The sequence below is a fragment of the Siniperca chuatsi genome, linkage group LG23 (genome assembly GCF_020085105.1).
Source record: "Siniperca chuatsi isolate FFG_IHB_CAS linkage group LG23, ASM2008510v1, whole genome shotgun sequence".
NCBI classification, from domain to species: domain Eukaryota; kingdom Metazoa; phylum Chordata; class Actinopteri; order Centrarchiformes; family Sinipercidae; genus Siniperca; species Siniperca chuatsi.
The window spans coordinates 17,171,789-17,188,935 of record NC_058064.1 but is presented as its reverse complement, the minus strand read 5'-3'; the positions used below and the strand labels follow the sequence as shown (position 1 = coordinate 17,188,935).

At 40.8% G+C, this 17,147-nt stretch overlaps 1 protein-coding gene across 2 annotated transcripts in view; it reads left to right on the top strand.

Annotated features, from left to right (window-relative positions):
* The window catches only part of camk1da (calcium/calmodulin-dependent protein kinase 1Da), a 66,648-nt gene extending 52,128 nt beyond the window's left edge, over window positions 1–14,520 (top strand). For both annotated transcript variants that reach the window (XM_044186417.1, XM_044186418.1), the window contains exons 6-11: window positions 2,720–2,795; window positions 7,703–7,815; window positions 9,274–9,352; window positions 9,525–9,612; window positions 10,206–10,467; window positions 11,809–14,520. In XM_044186417.1, coding sequence (XP_044042352.1) covers window positions 2,720–2,795; window positions 7,703–7,815; window positions 9,274–9,352; window positions 9,525–9,612; window positions 10,206–10,467; window positions 11,809–11,933 — 743 coding nt within the window. In that variant the 3' untranslated portion in view covers window positions 11,934–14,520. The remainder of the gene's footprint in view (window positions 1–2,719; window positions 2,796–7,702; window positions 7,816–9,273; window positions 9,353–9,524; window positions 9,613–10,205; window positions 10,468–11,808) is intronic.
* The last annotated feature ends 2,627 nt before the right edge of the window (window positions 14,521–17,147 follow it).

Below are 17,147 nucleotides of genomic sequence, written 5' to 3'. Positions count from 1 at the left end.
TCCTGACAAATCACATTGCCTTTCTCTCCATAACACATTAATCTATTGGTTTACACTTAAGATTGATCCCTCACTGTCTTCCCTCACTGTCTTATGTCTCACCACAACAACCTGTTCCAACTGAAATTACGTTAAATTAAGAATGTTGTGATACCATTTAATGGTACATGCCCTACCAAAAAATCTGCTTAATCAGTGCTGGAAATGTTTGTACTGTTATATGTATTACACCTGCAGCTGCTTCACTGTAACAGTCTTCAGTGACATTTTATTATTAGTTTATTTGACAGGGACAGTGCTCATTGATCAACAGAAAAAAAAAATAGCAAATGAGCTTAGAAGGCTAATTTCATGTCCATTGTCCTTGGCCAGATGTTAAAAGGGCACCTTACAAATAGAATATAACAACATAGTTTATAATGGAGGATTCTGTTTCCTACGTTCGTCTTCATCTTAGCAGAATTCCAACAATTTAAAAAGCACATACCATTGACCTTAGTTTGTTGTTTTCTTCCACAAAAAAGTAAGACAAACCATCTGAAAGCTCATGTTAACGAGACATGCATTTTGGCCCAACACAATCAACAACAACAGCAGTTAGTTTGGAAAGAACAGCTAAAAAGAACCAAAACACAGACTCAGACCATATCAACAAAAAGTCCAAAGATGGTGAGGTTCTGCCCAGTGTTTGACAGGTGATTTGTAGACCATGCTGTGTAGAAATACCAAAGCAATGAGAATTTAGCAACAGAAATTAAGTTACATTGAGTAAAAAAAACATTTCAGATTACTACCATATTTTTACATTTACTCTATTAGCATATTTGACTCTAAACTCACTTTTTGAAGTAGTGAGCACCAGGTACAATGACCTCAGTGTGTAAAAATGTCTTAATTCTGAATCCAGCACACACACACACACACACACACACACACACACACACACACACACACACACACCTTTACAATGAGTCAGGGTAAACTTATAAACAAAGCTAAGCACTCTGATTCAGCACATGTGCGCAAAGTAAATATTTTGCTCCAGATAGGAGTGATATTTCTTCATATCTTGCTGTGTGTGTGTGTGTGTGTGTGTGTGTGTGTGTGTGTGTGTGTGAAGTCTATTTCGATCCAGCCTTGTGTGTATGTGTGTGTGAGGTGATGTTATGGTGAGCTCACTGTAGTCAGTAATTACTGTAGCTCTGTCCGAGGCTTGGTCTGCCTTACAAACAGTAAGTTTATGATGATAACAGCAGAGCAAGGAAAAGTTTAGAAAGAAGTCTGATTTCACAAAACAACAGTTTGCCCTATGTTGAAATACAGGAAAACAGTATTTTCAAGAGATTTAGATTTAACAACTAAATCATGATATCATTGTTTTGTTTGGGTTGTTCTGGGTCCATCCTGGCTTTGGGTTAGATAGTAACGGGTCTTTTTCATGCCAGGTACAACTATTTGCAGCCGTGAGAACCTTTAGCTGCTGCAGAAAATTTCCCACCATTAACCAAAATGACATGTGATTTTAATTTGGACGGACATGCGTATTTTCTATGTGTTCAGGCTCATAAAACAGTTACATTTTCATGTAAAAATCGCACAGCAGTTTTAACTGGACCTCAAGCTGACAAGAAAGTAATATGCTACTAAAAACACGATCCAGATTTAAGCTTAGTTAAAGAGCAACTAAACCCCAAGGTTTTGGCTGAAGTGCCTCTACCCTGGAAATAAAAAAAAAGCCTCTAGAACGTGAAAAAAAGTATCAATGTGGGCAGCGCTGGGAGAGGGCACAAATTGGATAGATGAGAGCAGCACATCTGGGTACTTTGTCCCTGCGTCAAGCCCCCGCCCCCTTTTGGGTGAAAGCAGCCTCTCTTATTTGACCGCCGGTAAATGCAAATTTGAGGTCTTTCCCAATTTAATAGCATAAAATAATAATACTGTATTGCTTTTTAGGTATTAGCAGCCCAAATCCTATGGCCCTCGGTTTTAGCCCCACTTCCTACAATTCCTACAGTTCATTATAATAACTTAGGTCAGCTCAATTTATGTTAATTATTAACATTAAAATACCCTCTGCTCACCAGTCTTTCGAGACTTTCTCAAATTACAGCTAAACAGTACATTAAAATGTGTTTCTGAAAACATTTGAGGCGGGAAATAGGCAATGCAGTAACAGAATCTTGATTCATATTTGATCGGCACTGCCTAGTTTGACAGATCTGAGTTTCGTGAGCCTGGTGAGTTGCGCTGGATGGACCTGCAGACTGAAGGCAGGCCCAGACCTACAACCAATCAGAGCAGCGAAACGTGTGTCATGTGACTTTTCAAATAGGAGAGGGCGGGGACTGGTTGGTGACGAAAGCTGCCTCCATATACGTCACCTGCCTCCAGATCAGCCAATAGCAAAATTCAATTGCAATAGCCGGGTTTCAACCTGTAGAGGGCAGTCGCTACGCGCATATATAACACAATATGTAGAATTTCAATACTTTTTACTAAAATGTCAAGATTTGGACCTGAATCCATCAACAACACTACTAAATACTCATATACATTGGTTTTCAGCTGAAAACAGTGGTTTTGGGGTTTAGTTACTCTTTAAACAAACACCAGGCTACTGCAAATTGGAGTTACATTAGTACAGTAGTAGTAAAAAATCCATATAGCAAATACAAAAAACATGTAATCCAGGCTAACCAGGTTTTTCTCTGACTTTCAGCTCCAGAGGTTCTTGCCCAGAAGCCATACAGCAAGGCAGTGGACTGCTGGTCCATTGGGGTGATCGCCTACATCCTGTAAGTACCAGTTCTTCTTTATACTACATCACTCTGTACAGCAAGTGATTTCATCCAAGCAGCCTGACTGACATCACCACATTTTCAGTTGTTGTCAGATTCACTGTTTACATGAGTTTCTCACCAGGAACCACATTAACACTTTATGTCAGATAATCAAGTTGGGAAGTTGCATTATTGATGCCATCTATATGACATAAGTTGTGATACCATAGAAAAAATTTGGTCAAAAGTTATTTTTCTGCGAGACTTGACTCATTCGACTGACTATGATAAGTCGAGATGTCTGCTGTGAATAAAGCCTATTCTCCACCCTCTTTAACCTGAGCAGAAGTCTACTTAGCCAGAATAAGTGGAAATTTTCTAACAAAAGCTTATGGAGTGAAAATAGAGCAAATGTAATGTACCTGTGTTTTATTAGATTTACAAATGTAAATAAGGTTTTGTGAAGTGAAAAAAAGGATTTACACTTGTATCTAAATATTTAAGATAAGCTAAATTCACATTTGTACATTTCTGTGCACAAAGTCACACTACTGGATCCCTCAAGTACAAAACTGGTGTTGTGAGGTCATTTGCGCATTTGTGGATATTCACAGTAGGCGATATGAGGGGGGATGCCATCCCCTTTGTTAGCAAATGACCAAAATGCATCCTCCTTGTTAACCTGCCATACCCCCTCTCCGTCCCCTAGTGGCAGAGAGAGTGAGGGGGCAGAGAGGTTGTTTAGTTGAATATGTTAGTCTAGTCTGCCTGACTCATTGATCCTTTGTATGACTGAGGTTTGTGCAAGTTAGAATCTATGGCCTCTGAAATATCAGTAGCCTAACTGTGCTGTGTATTGATAAATCCATGGCGCTGTCCCTGGTGCTGAAGTAGCAGATAGATTTGTAATTGTGCCTTTTTCTTTCAGTCCCGCCCGTCTGTCAGTTTCGTCTTGGATCTATAATATTCTCTAAACCAGATACTATAAATACTCAATTCTATACTATAGTGTAGCCTATATACTCTATAGAGTAGTGTCACCTTCATGATCAAAGTGACAAGTAGCAACGTGTAGTCGCGAAAGAGTAGGAGGATCATAGAGACACACTGCTGCCTGTTGTATTTCTATAATACTTCTATGATCAGCGTCTGTGATGCTGAAAATACACCCAATACACAAAATATTTTAGGGGAGACTTGACTACAGATATAGTTTTTACTATAGATGTTTGGTGTAACCTGGGAGTGGAGCAGGTAATGTGACTGAGGAAAGGAATCTGCACTGACTGCACTGCACTCAGCTGCTACAGTTACATAATTCGAGGTAAAGTTTATACTGTCAAAACTACGGTGTGTTTTGAAAAATAAGCATTATTAAAATGCTGTAAAAGATGTATTTGGCCTAATAGCAGTTCTATTAAATCGAAATTATAATCCCAATTATAATATCAAGAATAAGGCTAGGCCTATATGATAATCCTGTAGTCCTAATATAAAGTAGCCATACAGTAGCCGGTTCTGGCTGATGCAGGTCTCTTATGTAGAGGAGCACAACAGCAGACGGGGAAAGAGAGAGTGCAGCAGCAGCATGACAGCAGCCTGGTCAGAAATTAAGAGTTTGGATCAAAAGTTCCCTTGAATGCTCATAAACTAACTTGGGTTTTTTTGTCCTCACTTGTTATTTGTCAAATAAAACAAATCTTTGTGTCGCAAATTGAGTGTTTGACAATATAATGTAATAATTATACATTAATTTAGTTTAGTAAATGCCCCTAAAAATAATTTCAAGGGGCAAAAAATAGGCTACCTTCTGAAAAAAAAGGCACAAGGAAGCCCTCCTCCCTTGCCTGATATCAGACAGAATTGTCAACTCGTTACACTCCATTTCCATCTTCAGTCTGACATTGCCTCCATTCTAACTGATTTCCGTGGGGGAGGGAGATTTGATTTTCCCTAACCAATCACTAGAGACCAACATATCCGCCTGAATCTAACGTAATTTTAAATCAACACTGATGCATAGCCAAGCCAACATACTGGTTTTGCCCGGGTTTTATGAGTGGAGCAGAGCAAAGTAAAAACAAACTACGACATTGGGCTTCTTTCGATTTACAGCCTCGATAGCAGCGTCTATCTTGTCTATAGCGGTCGCCTTTGTTGTAATTACTCCCCCTGGGTTCCGACGCATAGCTTGACAACGTTAGTCCCGCCAGCGGTGCTGATTGGCTAATCGTTAGTCCCCCATGCGGCGCTCATTGGATAATCGCTTTTTCAACCGAGAAACCGCTGTTTCGTGTCATGATGCCAGACCAGAATCAGTCAATTCGGTGGAGTGGCCGGATTCAAAGGGCTGGATCCAGGCCACCTCCTCCCCCTTTGAACCTCCATCAAATCAATTGAAAACAGCTCTGCTTAGACATCTGTCTTCTTCTTCACGTAGGAATCTGTAACAGTGCAACATCTATTGAAAATAAGAGTCAGACACACATATGACACACACTCTGCTCTGGGGCTGCACTTGAAATACTTACATTGGTCCGACATGTTGATTTTTCCCTGCCAGTGTATGTGTGTGTGTGTGTGTGTGTTGATGATGTTGCTTGTGTGCCGTCATCAGAGCCAGATGGAGCTCTGCTGAATGGCCTTGTATGGACATGGAGCTGAAGGCTAGACTTCTTTACTCTGCTTTTTGTTTTTCTTCTGCCTCGTCACCCCCACCTCTTGCCACCACAAACACACTTTCACTTGTGTGTGTGTGTGTGTGCACGTTTGAGTGTATGAGAACAGTAATAACTACAATATCTTTGTGCTTAGCTTACTGTTATGTGCATCATCGTTTTCTTCCCCCATATGCATGTTTATATATGAGCATGACCACTAATGTTTGTACAGTGCTTTTGACGCCCGAAGCCACCACTTTAATTGTTTTAAGGTGTGTGTTTCTCCATCTGCATCTCCATTTCATTTGTGTGTGTGTGTGTGTGTGTGTGTGTGTGTGTGTCTGTGTGCTGCACCTGACAGAGACATCATTATCTTGAGCGTGAGGTCAGATCAGAGGTCAGCAGCAGGTTAATGGGATGCAGAGAGGAAGGAACTTCCTCACGCGAACTTTCGTGTGTCTACCAGGTCTGTGATGTGACTGTGATGTGAAAGTCTCTCTCTCGCTCTCTTTCTTTTTTATATACATTGGTGTGTCTGTGTGTGTCACAGAGTATGTGTGTTTGTCTGTGTGTGTCTTTATATGTCTGGAAACCATGTCAAATTAAGCTTTATCTATAAAAGTGATTAAAAGGAGGTTTTTGTACAGCTGCCTTCTCAGTGGAGAAAGTGTGTGTGTGTGTGTGAGAGAGAGAGAGAGAGAGAGAGAGAGAGAGAGAGAGAGACTCCCTGCTGGCAATTAGCACAATTAGCGTTGGGATTCAGACCTTGTTAGCTTTTAGTTGCTGCTCGGGTGGAAAGATCACATCAGGTAATCAGCCATAATAATCACCTGGGACCCTGTGTGTGTGTGTGTGTGTGTGCGTGCGTGCGTGCGTGCGTGCGTGCGTGTTCAGTGGGATGGATGGTCAGCGCAGCTGAGTCTCCAACCAAACGTGAAAGCAGGAAAACACAAGGGAAGCATCTCTTCACACCAGGCAGAACCTAAGTTTCTTCTTGATGTGTGTGTTTGATTGTGTGTGTGTGTGTGTGTGTGTGTGTGTGTGTGTGTGTTGTGAGTGTGTTCGATGGAGTGGAGGGTTAGCTGAGTGACAGGTGAGTCTTTGACCAAATGAGAAACTAGAAAAACAAACGGAAAGCCTTTCTTTTCTCACGGCATCACGGCAATCTTTCTTCCTTTCGTCCCGGTGTGTTTTTTTTAATTCCTTTTGTGCGTGTGGGTGTGTGTGTGTGTATCGATGGAGAACGGCATTTTAATGAGTTTTTATGAAAATCTCTTGGTGCATCCAGAACTTTAGTAATGAGGTGAAGATTATGTTTTTGGTTGAGCAGCAGGAGAATCAGACCGGAGCTTCAGTTAATTTGTGTTTACCAACACTGGGAACCAGTAATCTCACGTTAACCTGATTAAGGTGATACAGCCAACTACTGGCAAGAGTACGAGTAAAGGGGCTGTCACTTTAACCACCGCGGTGACCAACGGGCAAGACACCATTAACGAACTTACACAATTAAAAGAAACCCTTTACATCCAGAGCAGGGCTGGGCTTTATGGTTGAATTGGATATCAGAATATTCTGATTTTGCTATAAATCACTTCAGACAATAAAATAATATTGAAATATTACCCAGACCGTATCTGTGGCTTTTCGGGTTTTGTCAGTCATCTGGAATGCAGGGCTGCAGCTATCGTTTTTTGTTTTTTATTTTTATCAATTAATCTGTTGATTACTTTTACGATAAATAGTTTAGTCTATTAAACTGGAATGGGAAAATAGTACAAAATGCCCAGAGTTAGCATCTTCAATTAACTTGTTTTGTCCAACCAACAGTTCAAAACCCAACAATGTTCAATTTACAGTGATAAAAAACTGAGAAGAGCGACAAACCCTTACATTTTGAAAACAAGAAACAGTGAGCATTTTTCTTGAAAACAATGACTTAATTGATTATCAGTATTGTTGCCGATTATTTTTCTGTGGATTGGCAAATCAATTAACCGACTAATAGTTTCAGCCCTAAATAAATGATTTAATAAATAAGTGAATGAATGAATGAATTATTTATTGACTGAATTAGTAGTTAAATCAATTAGTAAATGAACAAATGAATAACTTGTATTGTATAGTATGAAATGACTGAGTTAATAAATCAATCAATGACTGAATGAGGAATAGACTAAATGAATGAAAAAAGTTAACTAAATGCATGACTTAAGTGAATCACAGAATGAACGGCTGACTGAGTAAACCTCTTGTCTGCAGGCTGTGTGGTTACCCTCCGTTCTACGATGAAAACGACTCCAAGCTGTTCGAACAGATCCTGAAAGCAGACTACGAGTTTGACGCGCCGTACTGGGACGACATATCGGACTCAGGTGAGCCTTTGTCTTCCTTCTCCTCCTTCATCCACCATGTGGCACATATGGACCACACACCACCTCTCCGTCACGGCCTCTGATGTCATCTGCCTGGAATGAATGTATTTGGGAGTGTGTGTGTGTGTGTGGGGCGGGGGGGGTCACCACCACAGCTATGTGTGAAGCCTGGCAGTAAAACCAGCTTTGTGTTTGCTGGAAACCTGTTCGGGACGTGTGTGTGTGTGTGTGTGTATGTGTGTGTGTGTGTGTGCGCACGTACGTGTGTGTGTGTAGATGGGGATAAAATAGCATTTATGTGCTGTCAGGTAAAGCCTTGTGTTTCCAAAAGTGTCAGGTTTCCTCTTGAAGCAAATATAGCAGATGGAGCTCAGAACAAATGGAAATCAGTTTGCCAGACTACAGGTAGTTTCATTTTGCAGATTTCTGCTATTTTGTAAGAACCTCATAAATCCAATTTTGGGATGATTTTCACCTCAACTGAAGATGGAACAATGTGGTGACACTTTTCAACCCTTTTAACCCTTTGAAAACCAAACTCAGTAAGATATTGTTGTCAAACTAATATCAAAACAGTTTTTAGCCATGCTATGGGCATGGCTCTGGGGATGAGTGTCAGCCGGCTGGTCCACAACTTTGGTTCAGACTGAAATATCTCAACAAGAATTGGATGGATTGGCATGAAATTTTATACAGACATTCATGATTCCCAGAAGATGAATCTTAATGACTTTGGTGATCCCTTGACTTTTCCTCTAGCGTCATCATCAGGTCAAAATTTTTATTTTTCCAATACTTTGGTTTATGAAAAATACCTACAAAACTAAAGACATCCCCATCAGCCTCAGCTGTACTTTGTGTTTAGTGTTAATTAGCAAATGTTAGCATGCTAACATGCTAAACTAAGATGGTGGAAATGGTAAACATAGTATAATCTGCTCATTATACCTGCTAAACATCAGCATGTTAGCATAATGATGTTAGCATTTTGCACAAAGCACCGCTGTGCATAAGTACAGCCTCACAGAGCTGCTAGCATGGCTGAAGACTCTTAGTCTTGTTTTTTGGAGAGCTTATGTTTTACAGATACCAGATTATGTTTCACAGACACCAGCAACAACTGGCGCTCCGTCAATTGCTCAAGCAATTCAGACTGACTGAAATGTCAAAGATTATCAGTGTTATTTGGTAAATGGACTGCATTTATATAGCCTTTCTAGTCTTCCGACAACTCAAAGCGCTTTGCACTACATATCACTTTCACCCATTCATACACTGATGGCAAGGTGCCAACTGCTTATCAGAAAGAATAGCTAATGCACCTTCACACACACACCAATGGCACAGGGGATCGAACCCTGAGAATTGTTTCAAAATGCTGTTTAAAGTTGGTATGATGTTTGTGTGTCTACGGTTATTGACGTTTTATGGCCTTTCTGATGTTTTTTTTTCTTCCAGCCAAGGATTTCATTGGCAGTCTGATGGAAAAAGATCCAGCCAAGCGTTTTACCTGTGACCAGGCACTCAGACACCCCTGGTGAGAAACGCGCGCAGACACACACACACACACACACACAGAATGTCATACACAGACTAACAAAAAGGTATAAAATCAATATAGATATTGATGTACAGTCAGAAGTGTTAACTGAGAATTTGTGTGTGTGTGTGTGTGTGTGTGTGTGTGTGTGTGTGTGTGTGTGTATCAGGATCGCCGGGGATACAGCACTCTGCAAGAACATCCATGAGTCAGTCAGCCGACAGATCAGAAAGAACTTCGCCAAGAGCAAATGGAGGGTAAATGTTGTTTACTGCAGTTTGTTCTTTGTGGTTTGGCTCTGTTGCAGCAGACTCTTGTATTACTCCAGTACGACTCAAACTCAAACGATTGTCTGTGTTTTTAGAAAATGAATCATACTGTAGTAAAAACCTGGCCCGCCATATGATCAAGAATCCACTTTTCTCCCAAAGCTCTTAGAAGAAGAGAGAGTAATCTGCAGACTTGTCTACATCCAGTTCGTGTAATATTTGAACCTCAGATGTTTTTAATGGAAGATAAACTGCAACAGAAGACCATATCATAGTATTTTTGCAATAGTGCCAGTTCATTAAAAACAGATTCTGGTCTGCAACTTGAAAGTCACTATGAAATGAAAAATCACTTTTTTGATTGTTTCAGTGACATAATATTAAAAAATCCTCTCTCTCCCTCGCTGTACCAAAACATCCTATTTCAACAAGAGACACATAATAATAATAAACAAGATGCTATTTAAATGCTCTTTCACTAGCATTTTAATCCCAACAGCTTTTATGATACGCAAAAGTTGAGGCAAAGTGAGAGCTTTCTATTTTTTCTTTTCATCTCCCCATTTCCTTCCTCTCTCCAGCAAGCGTTCAATGCCACCGCCGTGGTTCGACACATGAGGCGGCTGCAGCTTGGCAGCAGCATGGGGAGCAGTATGGACGCTTCCAACCCGCCTACCAGGGCGAGCCAGACGCAGAAGCCTGCCCAGAGCCAGAGCCAGGCAGGGCACAACCAGCCAGCTCAGAGCCAAAACACCGGCCAGGCGGCGCAGAGCCAGAGCACCAACGCGGCTGCCAGCAAAAGCTCTTCCATAGACAACAACATAGCAGCTCCTCGCAAGGAATGTGAGTATGAGTCAGTTCTATCAGTAGCACCAGAAAGTGAAGAGAACATATGTGTATTACAAAAAGTTAAAGAATTGATCATTCGCTTAACCCCCGAACCACAATTGTCCCATCCTAGCTTAGCAACCGTAAATAGGCACCGCAGTCCTGTAATTTGGATTTCCCTACAAGCTGAAGTGGTGTGCATGGGGCTGTAGTAAGATGCTCTGTGGTTTTTTTTTTTTTTTTTTAGCCTTTCCAAAACCAAAACATGAGCAAAAATGCAGGGAATGGATTAAACAGTGTGTTTGTCTGCTCTTACGTTGGTTGCAGACGTTAGCATGTCCGACTAACTAGTTTACTACCTGCTAAACCAGCGTTACTTTCAAGACCAAGGAGCATTTCATACTGCATTATTTTGTGGGGTTAAAGATTACAATAAAAAAAAAACACTTTCACAATAGCACATGCACTGTCTAGTATTTCCACACTGTGTGGGAGTCAATCCTGAATGCTATTTTATCAGAGTGTAGGCTAACTTTAGCAGCTCTGTCCTGCTCTATTGGATTCGGGAAGTTTACACTCCAGCAACCCCAGCCAATCTCATTATCTGAGATAATGTGACATGCACATTGGTTAGTCCTCATCCTTTTCTCTTGTGATGTTAAAAGTAAAACATACTGTTTGAAAATACAAACAATAAAGTATAAATCTAACCTCTTGCTTATCAAAGTATGTAAGCTAAGCAGCAAAATAGTGTTTAGAATTAAATAAGTCTAATTGTAATTTTTTCTTGTCATACTTATAATACTAGGACTAACTGGCTCTACACTGCAATATAGGAGCAATGCTGTTTCTATGTCTTCTACAACTTTTTCACAACTTTTTGCCTGGGACCTGTTAGCTTTAGCCTTAGTCTTTTAGCATGATATCATGTATGAAGCCATCAAGTGCATATTTTAGACCCCTTTACAAGATTGTCATTTTAAAATGAGTATGCTTGAAACTTTAAAATGTCAGCCAGAGACTGCCTTTTCAACCAACTCATGAAGCTAATGTTAGCTTAAGTAGCTAGCTAGCTACAGCTGATCAAATACAGCCAAAGTTGTTGTTTTAGCTGGCAAACTCAACTGTCACTGGCTAGAAATGTGAAGTTATAGTAGTGCTTTTGTCTACCTCTGTTTGAAATCAAGGACACATTGTTTCAAAAATTACTAAGAATTTGGAGTGGCAAATCTGCCACTGTTATCATAGTAAATTACACATGCGCGGTGCGAGAATGAAAAGCATAGCAACAGTAAATATAGAACATTTTAATTATATGCTGCTGATCCATCTGCTGACTCTCTCTCTGTCTCTCAGGTGTAACTGGACCGGTCACACCCTGCAGTCTGGCGTCTGCAGTTTCTTCTCCCGCTGCAGGGGCCGAGCTGAACCGGCCACATCCCTCAGCGGTTCCCTCCCCAGTGCTCACAGAGACCAAGTGACGCCAGGTCCCGCGGGGAACCAGCTGGGAGGCCACAGCGCTGTGAGGCAGTGAGACGGAGGACGACAGGAGAGGAAGAGGATCCCCCTCTTCTTCTTTTCTCCCTCTCCTCACTGCATTTCCACTTGGATGCGCCCCCCCCCCCCAGCCAGTTCCCTGCCCTGCTCTTGGGAGAGCAGAGGACTTTACCGCCACCCCACCGATTCAAGCCACACAGCGCCATACTGTACGACCACCACCCACCCACCGGGACGCCGCGTAGGATTCCTCCTGCCACAGCAACAGCACAGCCACTGACTCTCATTGAGGATGTTTGTACGGCTGGCTGTGGTTGGTTGCTGTTTAATGATAAATGGGTGTCGACTGCTGTGAGCTTGAGCAGTAATTGGTGGTTCACGGTGGGGCCAATGGTATCGTATTATTCATTGTCAGTCAACATCAACTTCCCTCTTGAATCTGGTCTTTCCTGCGCCACTTTATTTAGCTTTTTTCCAAATTAGGTTTGACTGTTGGCAACTGGATTGTTTTATTTTTTATTATTACTGTTCATTTTAAAGTTAGTATGTGTAACTTTTAAAAAGCAAACATCATTGTCAAATTGATATTGCTACTTTGGTATAATTACTCTAAATAAATAAGACCACGGTTAAGACCATTGGTTGCCTCTACGTCGTGCAAATTTACAGCTATTAATTGTGCAAGCGTTTCGCTACATTAAGACCCCATTTCCCATAACCCCTTGTTTCTTCTTATTTCCACCATCACCAAAATCTCTGAATGCTTTGGCTTGGCTTGCTCTGGAAGAACAGCACCCTCTTCCTGTTACGTGCCATAAAGCAATCCAGCGGATTTCCCTTCAAAAGCAGCGTAGAGGCTGATAGGCCTTCTTAGTGATGACCTGATCTGTTTACAGTAATTTTACTAATGTAGCAAACTAATGTGACAATGATTTATTCAAGTTAAAACACTACATATAGCACCTTAAGACATTTTATATGTCCTTATGGGCTTGTTTGTCTGTTTGTGCTTTAAGAAGTGCTTTAAAAGTACCATACGACTGTTGAGATGTGGAAACATGAGTGAGCGATTTATGTATTTTGCACAAAGAGGGTCAGATATGTTCTCAGACACAGATTAGCCACCATCCACTTAAGTTTATCAGAAAGTAGAGATTGTAAACCTTTATTAAAAAAACCCCGGAGTGGATGTCATTGTACAACTTATTTATTGTCTGAAAGATTCTGATTTGTTTATTATTTTCTTACTTTATAAGGTTTTTATAACAATCACCCTTTAAGGGACACATATACAGGTTACTATGAAACATGCAGCAGGTTTAGGATAGGATAGGACAGATAGAGGTATTTACTGGAAAATGGCCTCCAGTTGAGAATAGATGATAGCTTGCTATTTGACTTCCCAAACTAAGGAGCCACAAGCAGCGCAGTGCAGTTTCAAGGTTGCAAACCATCTCTGAGATATTTAACTGCCTCCCACATGGGTCCTCAGAGTATTTGGCCTGTGTGGAGACAGATTCCAAGATGGAGAAGCTGTTGCTTGCCTGCCGCTGTTCCCTCCCCCTCTAAAGAAGCCATGATCTCACCTTTTCGCATCGTCAAGCTGCACCCAGTTGAGAAGTGCTCAGGGAAAACTGCAGCTGCACTGTGAGCTGGCGAATACCGATTTCCTGATTTAGGTTTTTCTGTCCAGGCGTTGTGGCATCACAGTTGATGATTCAGGGCTTATGACGTTAGCTGTGTCCTTATTGCATTGTTGTAGTGACTTGAATATTGAAGACTCAGACTTGGGCTTAGACTATTTCACCAAGAACTCGATCATCTTACGCAGCATGCACAACTTGTTCTGCTGTTTTGGCTATTCTGTTTTGTTGACACAATCCCTAACCCTGGAACAGAGCAGTGGGGCTCTATGGTTCACGGATTTGGATGGAACCGCCAAAACAACATGGAGGATAGGTTAGTCCTTGCTGTACCCGGTGATCCCTGCCTTTATGACCCAACAGCAGACAGGTACTGCGTCCAAAATTGGAAGCTTGGTTTGCGTAGCTTGGTACTCACAATTAGTGGAATGATCCAAAAAAGGTGAATGTCAAGTATATATTTGATTATAAGCAGCAAAGCCAAAAATATTTTGTTAAACAGCAAGGCTCCCATTGCCCACTACGTTCTTCCAGTTGTACTGAGGGTTCGGTTTTAACAGCTAATTTTTGGTCAGTTTTCATTTCAAAACAGATGGAATGACTGAAGTCCACAGCTTGGAGCCCCTTTTCTACTCATAATCTAAGTTTAATATGACAGACTGACTTTGTTTTAATTTGTTCTTGATGGAACTCAGACTTCACTCAAATGTCACTTTATCATGACTCTGACATGACTACAGTAGCTTAGATTGTGTCACTGGTTATAATGGATTTTTAGACATAACTCAGAGAGTAGAACTGTACAATGTTGGGTGCTCATTCACACATATCAGATTGTCATGTCTATATCAGATGCAATTCTACGGATCCCTTTATTGTGAATTGTAGCCAAAGACCAGTGCTAGGTACAAAGACCATTTGGTTCATTCTGCTTGATGAAACAGAACTAGTCAGATGTGAAGCTGTTTGAGACACAAGTGGACTAAAACTAAGGGCTGAACTCCAGCTGCAAATTAATCTGGAGAGAAACGTAGTGACCTTTGATCCGTTCCTAATCTGTTGCCATTTACCCTTTTTTATAATCTGCACAGAGTGGTGCTGAAAAGTATCTGCAAATTATTCATAGTACTTTTATCTGTATGGCATGTCAGAAGAGTGTGAGACCACAGCTGGATGAAAGTCAAAGTACGGTAAAAATGTCAGTAAATCAACACCCACCCAAGCTTTCTGGAATTCACTTTTGGCTCTCTGCGGCATTTGTGTTTATTAAGCTCCACCTATTTGGCACTGAAGTTGACTAAAACAAACCACGACAAGACATTTGTGAATGCTCTTCAGTCAAAATCAATCATGTTCTCTGTTCTTTGACAGCAGCACCTCTTTCCTTCAATAAGCTCTGCAAGGACAATGCCAGCCTGTTTGGATTTTCTGCTCTCTCCCACTGTTTCCTAACCAACAATGAGTTAGTCCCCCCTCAATACTTTACAACCTTCCTACCCTATCTTTAGCTCTCAAAAGCCCATTGTAGCCCATCATAAATCTTTAAAAATGAGTTACAAATATATAGTTAGAATTTTTTGAAAGGCTAAATAATTTACTAAAACAGCTGGGCACTGTAGTTTTTAACAAAAGTTATTCTAACAGGAGTAAAAAGTGCATTTGTTGGGGACTATTTTCAGCGGTGGATTAATACTCGCCCGGTGCAACATGTTACAGGCAATACTTGTTAGTAGGATACATTTATTGTTGGTTTTGCTTGGGATTTGTTCACAAAAAGTAAAATATAAAATATGACTAGATTTTTTGCTGTTTTTACCTTGCTTGTTTTTCAGAAAAAAGTCAATTGTTTTAAGCAAATTTTGTTAATATATTATGAGTTGCAGCCAAAAAAGAAGAGAGTTTAAAACTCTAGAGTAGTTGCTGGAACCATCTTGCCCACAGAGTTAAGACTGACACGAGACAGAGCCTAATGTAACTTGTGTTTCTGCTTTATTAAAAAGCAAAAATGCACACTTACGTTCCCTGAATGTGCACATCAATATGAAACATATATTAGCAGTCTGGTTGTGAATCATGTCATTCACAGTGATGGATTACACTGACTGCAATAGACGGCTCATGGTGTAATTTATGCCGTTTAGGGAGAGAGTGAGTCTGAGAAGTTTTGGCAAAACTGATTTATAATTTGGGGGTGCACGGTGGCAGAGCGGCTAAAGCTCCTGCCTCCCAATAAGGAGATCGTGGGTTCGTGGGATCGATTCCCGGACCAGACCAACATCACACAATCTCTCTGGGTGGAGTCTGCATGTCCTCCCCGTGTTACCGTGGGTTCTCTCCGGGTTCTCCGGCTTCCTCCCACCGTCCAAAGACATGCATGTGTAGGTTAATTGATAACTCTAAATTGCCCGTATTGAATGAATGTGAGAGTGAATGGTTGTCTGTCCTTGTCTGTGTCTGTGTTAGCCCTGCGACGAGTTGGCCACTGTCCAGGGTGTACCCTGCCTAAGGCCCAAAGTCACTGGGATAGGCTCCAGTCACCCGCGACCCCTAACTATCCAAGCTGGATGGATTTATAATTTGTGTTGTATGAATGTAAAAACAACACTAACATACAGCCACCTTAAGGGATAGGACATTCTTTCAAAAACCTCAAATCATGCGGGAAGTGTCTTATAACAGAACTCCTCGTTCCTCTCAACTTATCCATATAAGTATGGTCTCCAAAACTCACACACCAGATTTGCTGCATTGTTGTTCAAGCACTTAAGCATAAATTGTGAAACTTGCGTACGGGTAACAGCGCTGCCATGGTTGATGATTTTAGAGATAGTGTATTGACTGAAAACGTTGCAGTTACTTTTATGCATGTTGATCTAGCAACTAATTCATAGTAGAGTTTTAGTTGAATGAGTTAGATGTGTAAGAAAAGACCAGTTAGACTGATACATTTTATTATTTTGACTGTGCAGTCATAGAGAAAGCTAACTTTTTAGTGTTTCTTACTGAATTACAACACCCGTGTGTCTCCTACTGCACGACTACACAGTTCACCTTTCAGAAATATATATTAATTCTGACTTTTTTTTTTACAGCTGGGCGTGTTACATTTTTCTCTACTAACCAAACTCTAAAGCCATTCCATGTAATTATCCATATAAGGGCTTTATTCCTATGAGCACCTTAATCTAATTATTCACTGTAACCATGTATACATTTATTGCTATGCATTTTTTTTTACATTTTTAAGTGTGTCGTCAATGCTTTTTCTTGGAGGAGGGATCAGGATACAAAGGAAACATCAGCACCTATAGTTAAAAAAAGATACAAGTTTTGGGGGAATAAATAAGTGCAAGGCACTGAATCCCTGCCAGATCTTAGACCATTTCAATCACTTAACTATTAATTATCACTATTATTATTGAATGAGCTACATTGTCAAAGTGGTGTACCAGGTTTTGGCACGAAAGATGCTAAAAATTCGTCAGCCAACACTGTAAGAATATGTTTCGTTAAATGTGATGTCGTCCACTTCAGTCTGGACGTTTGGGTTTACGA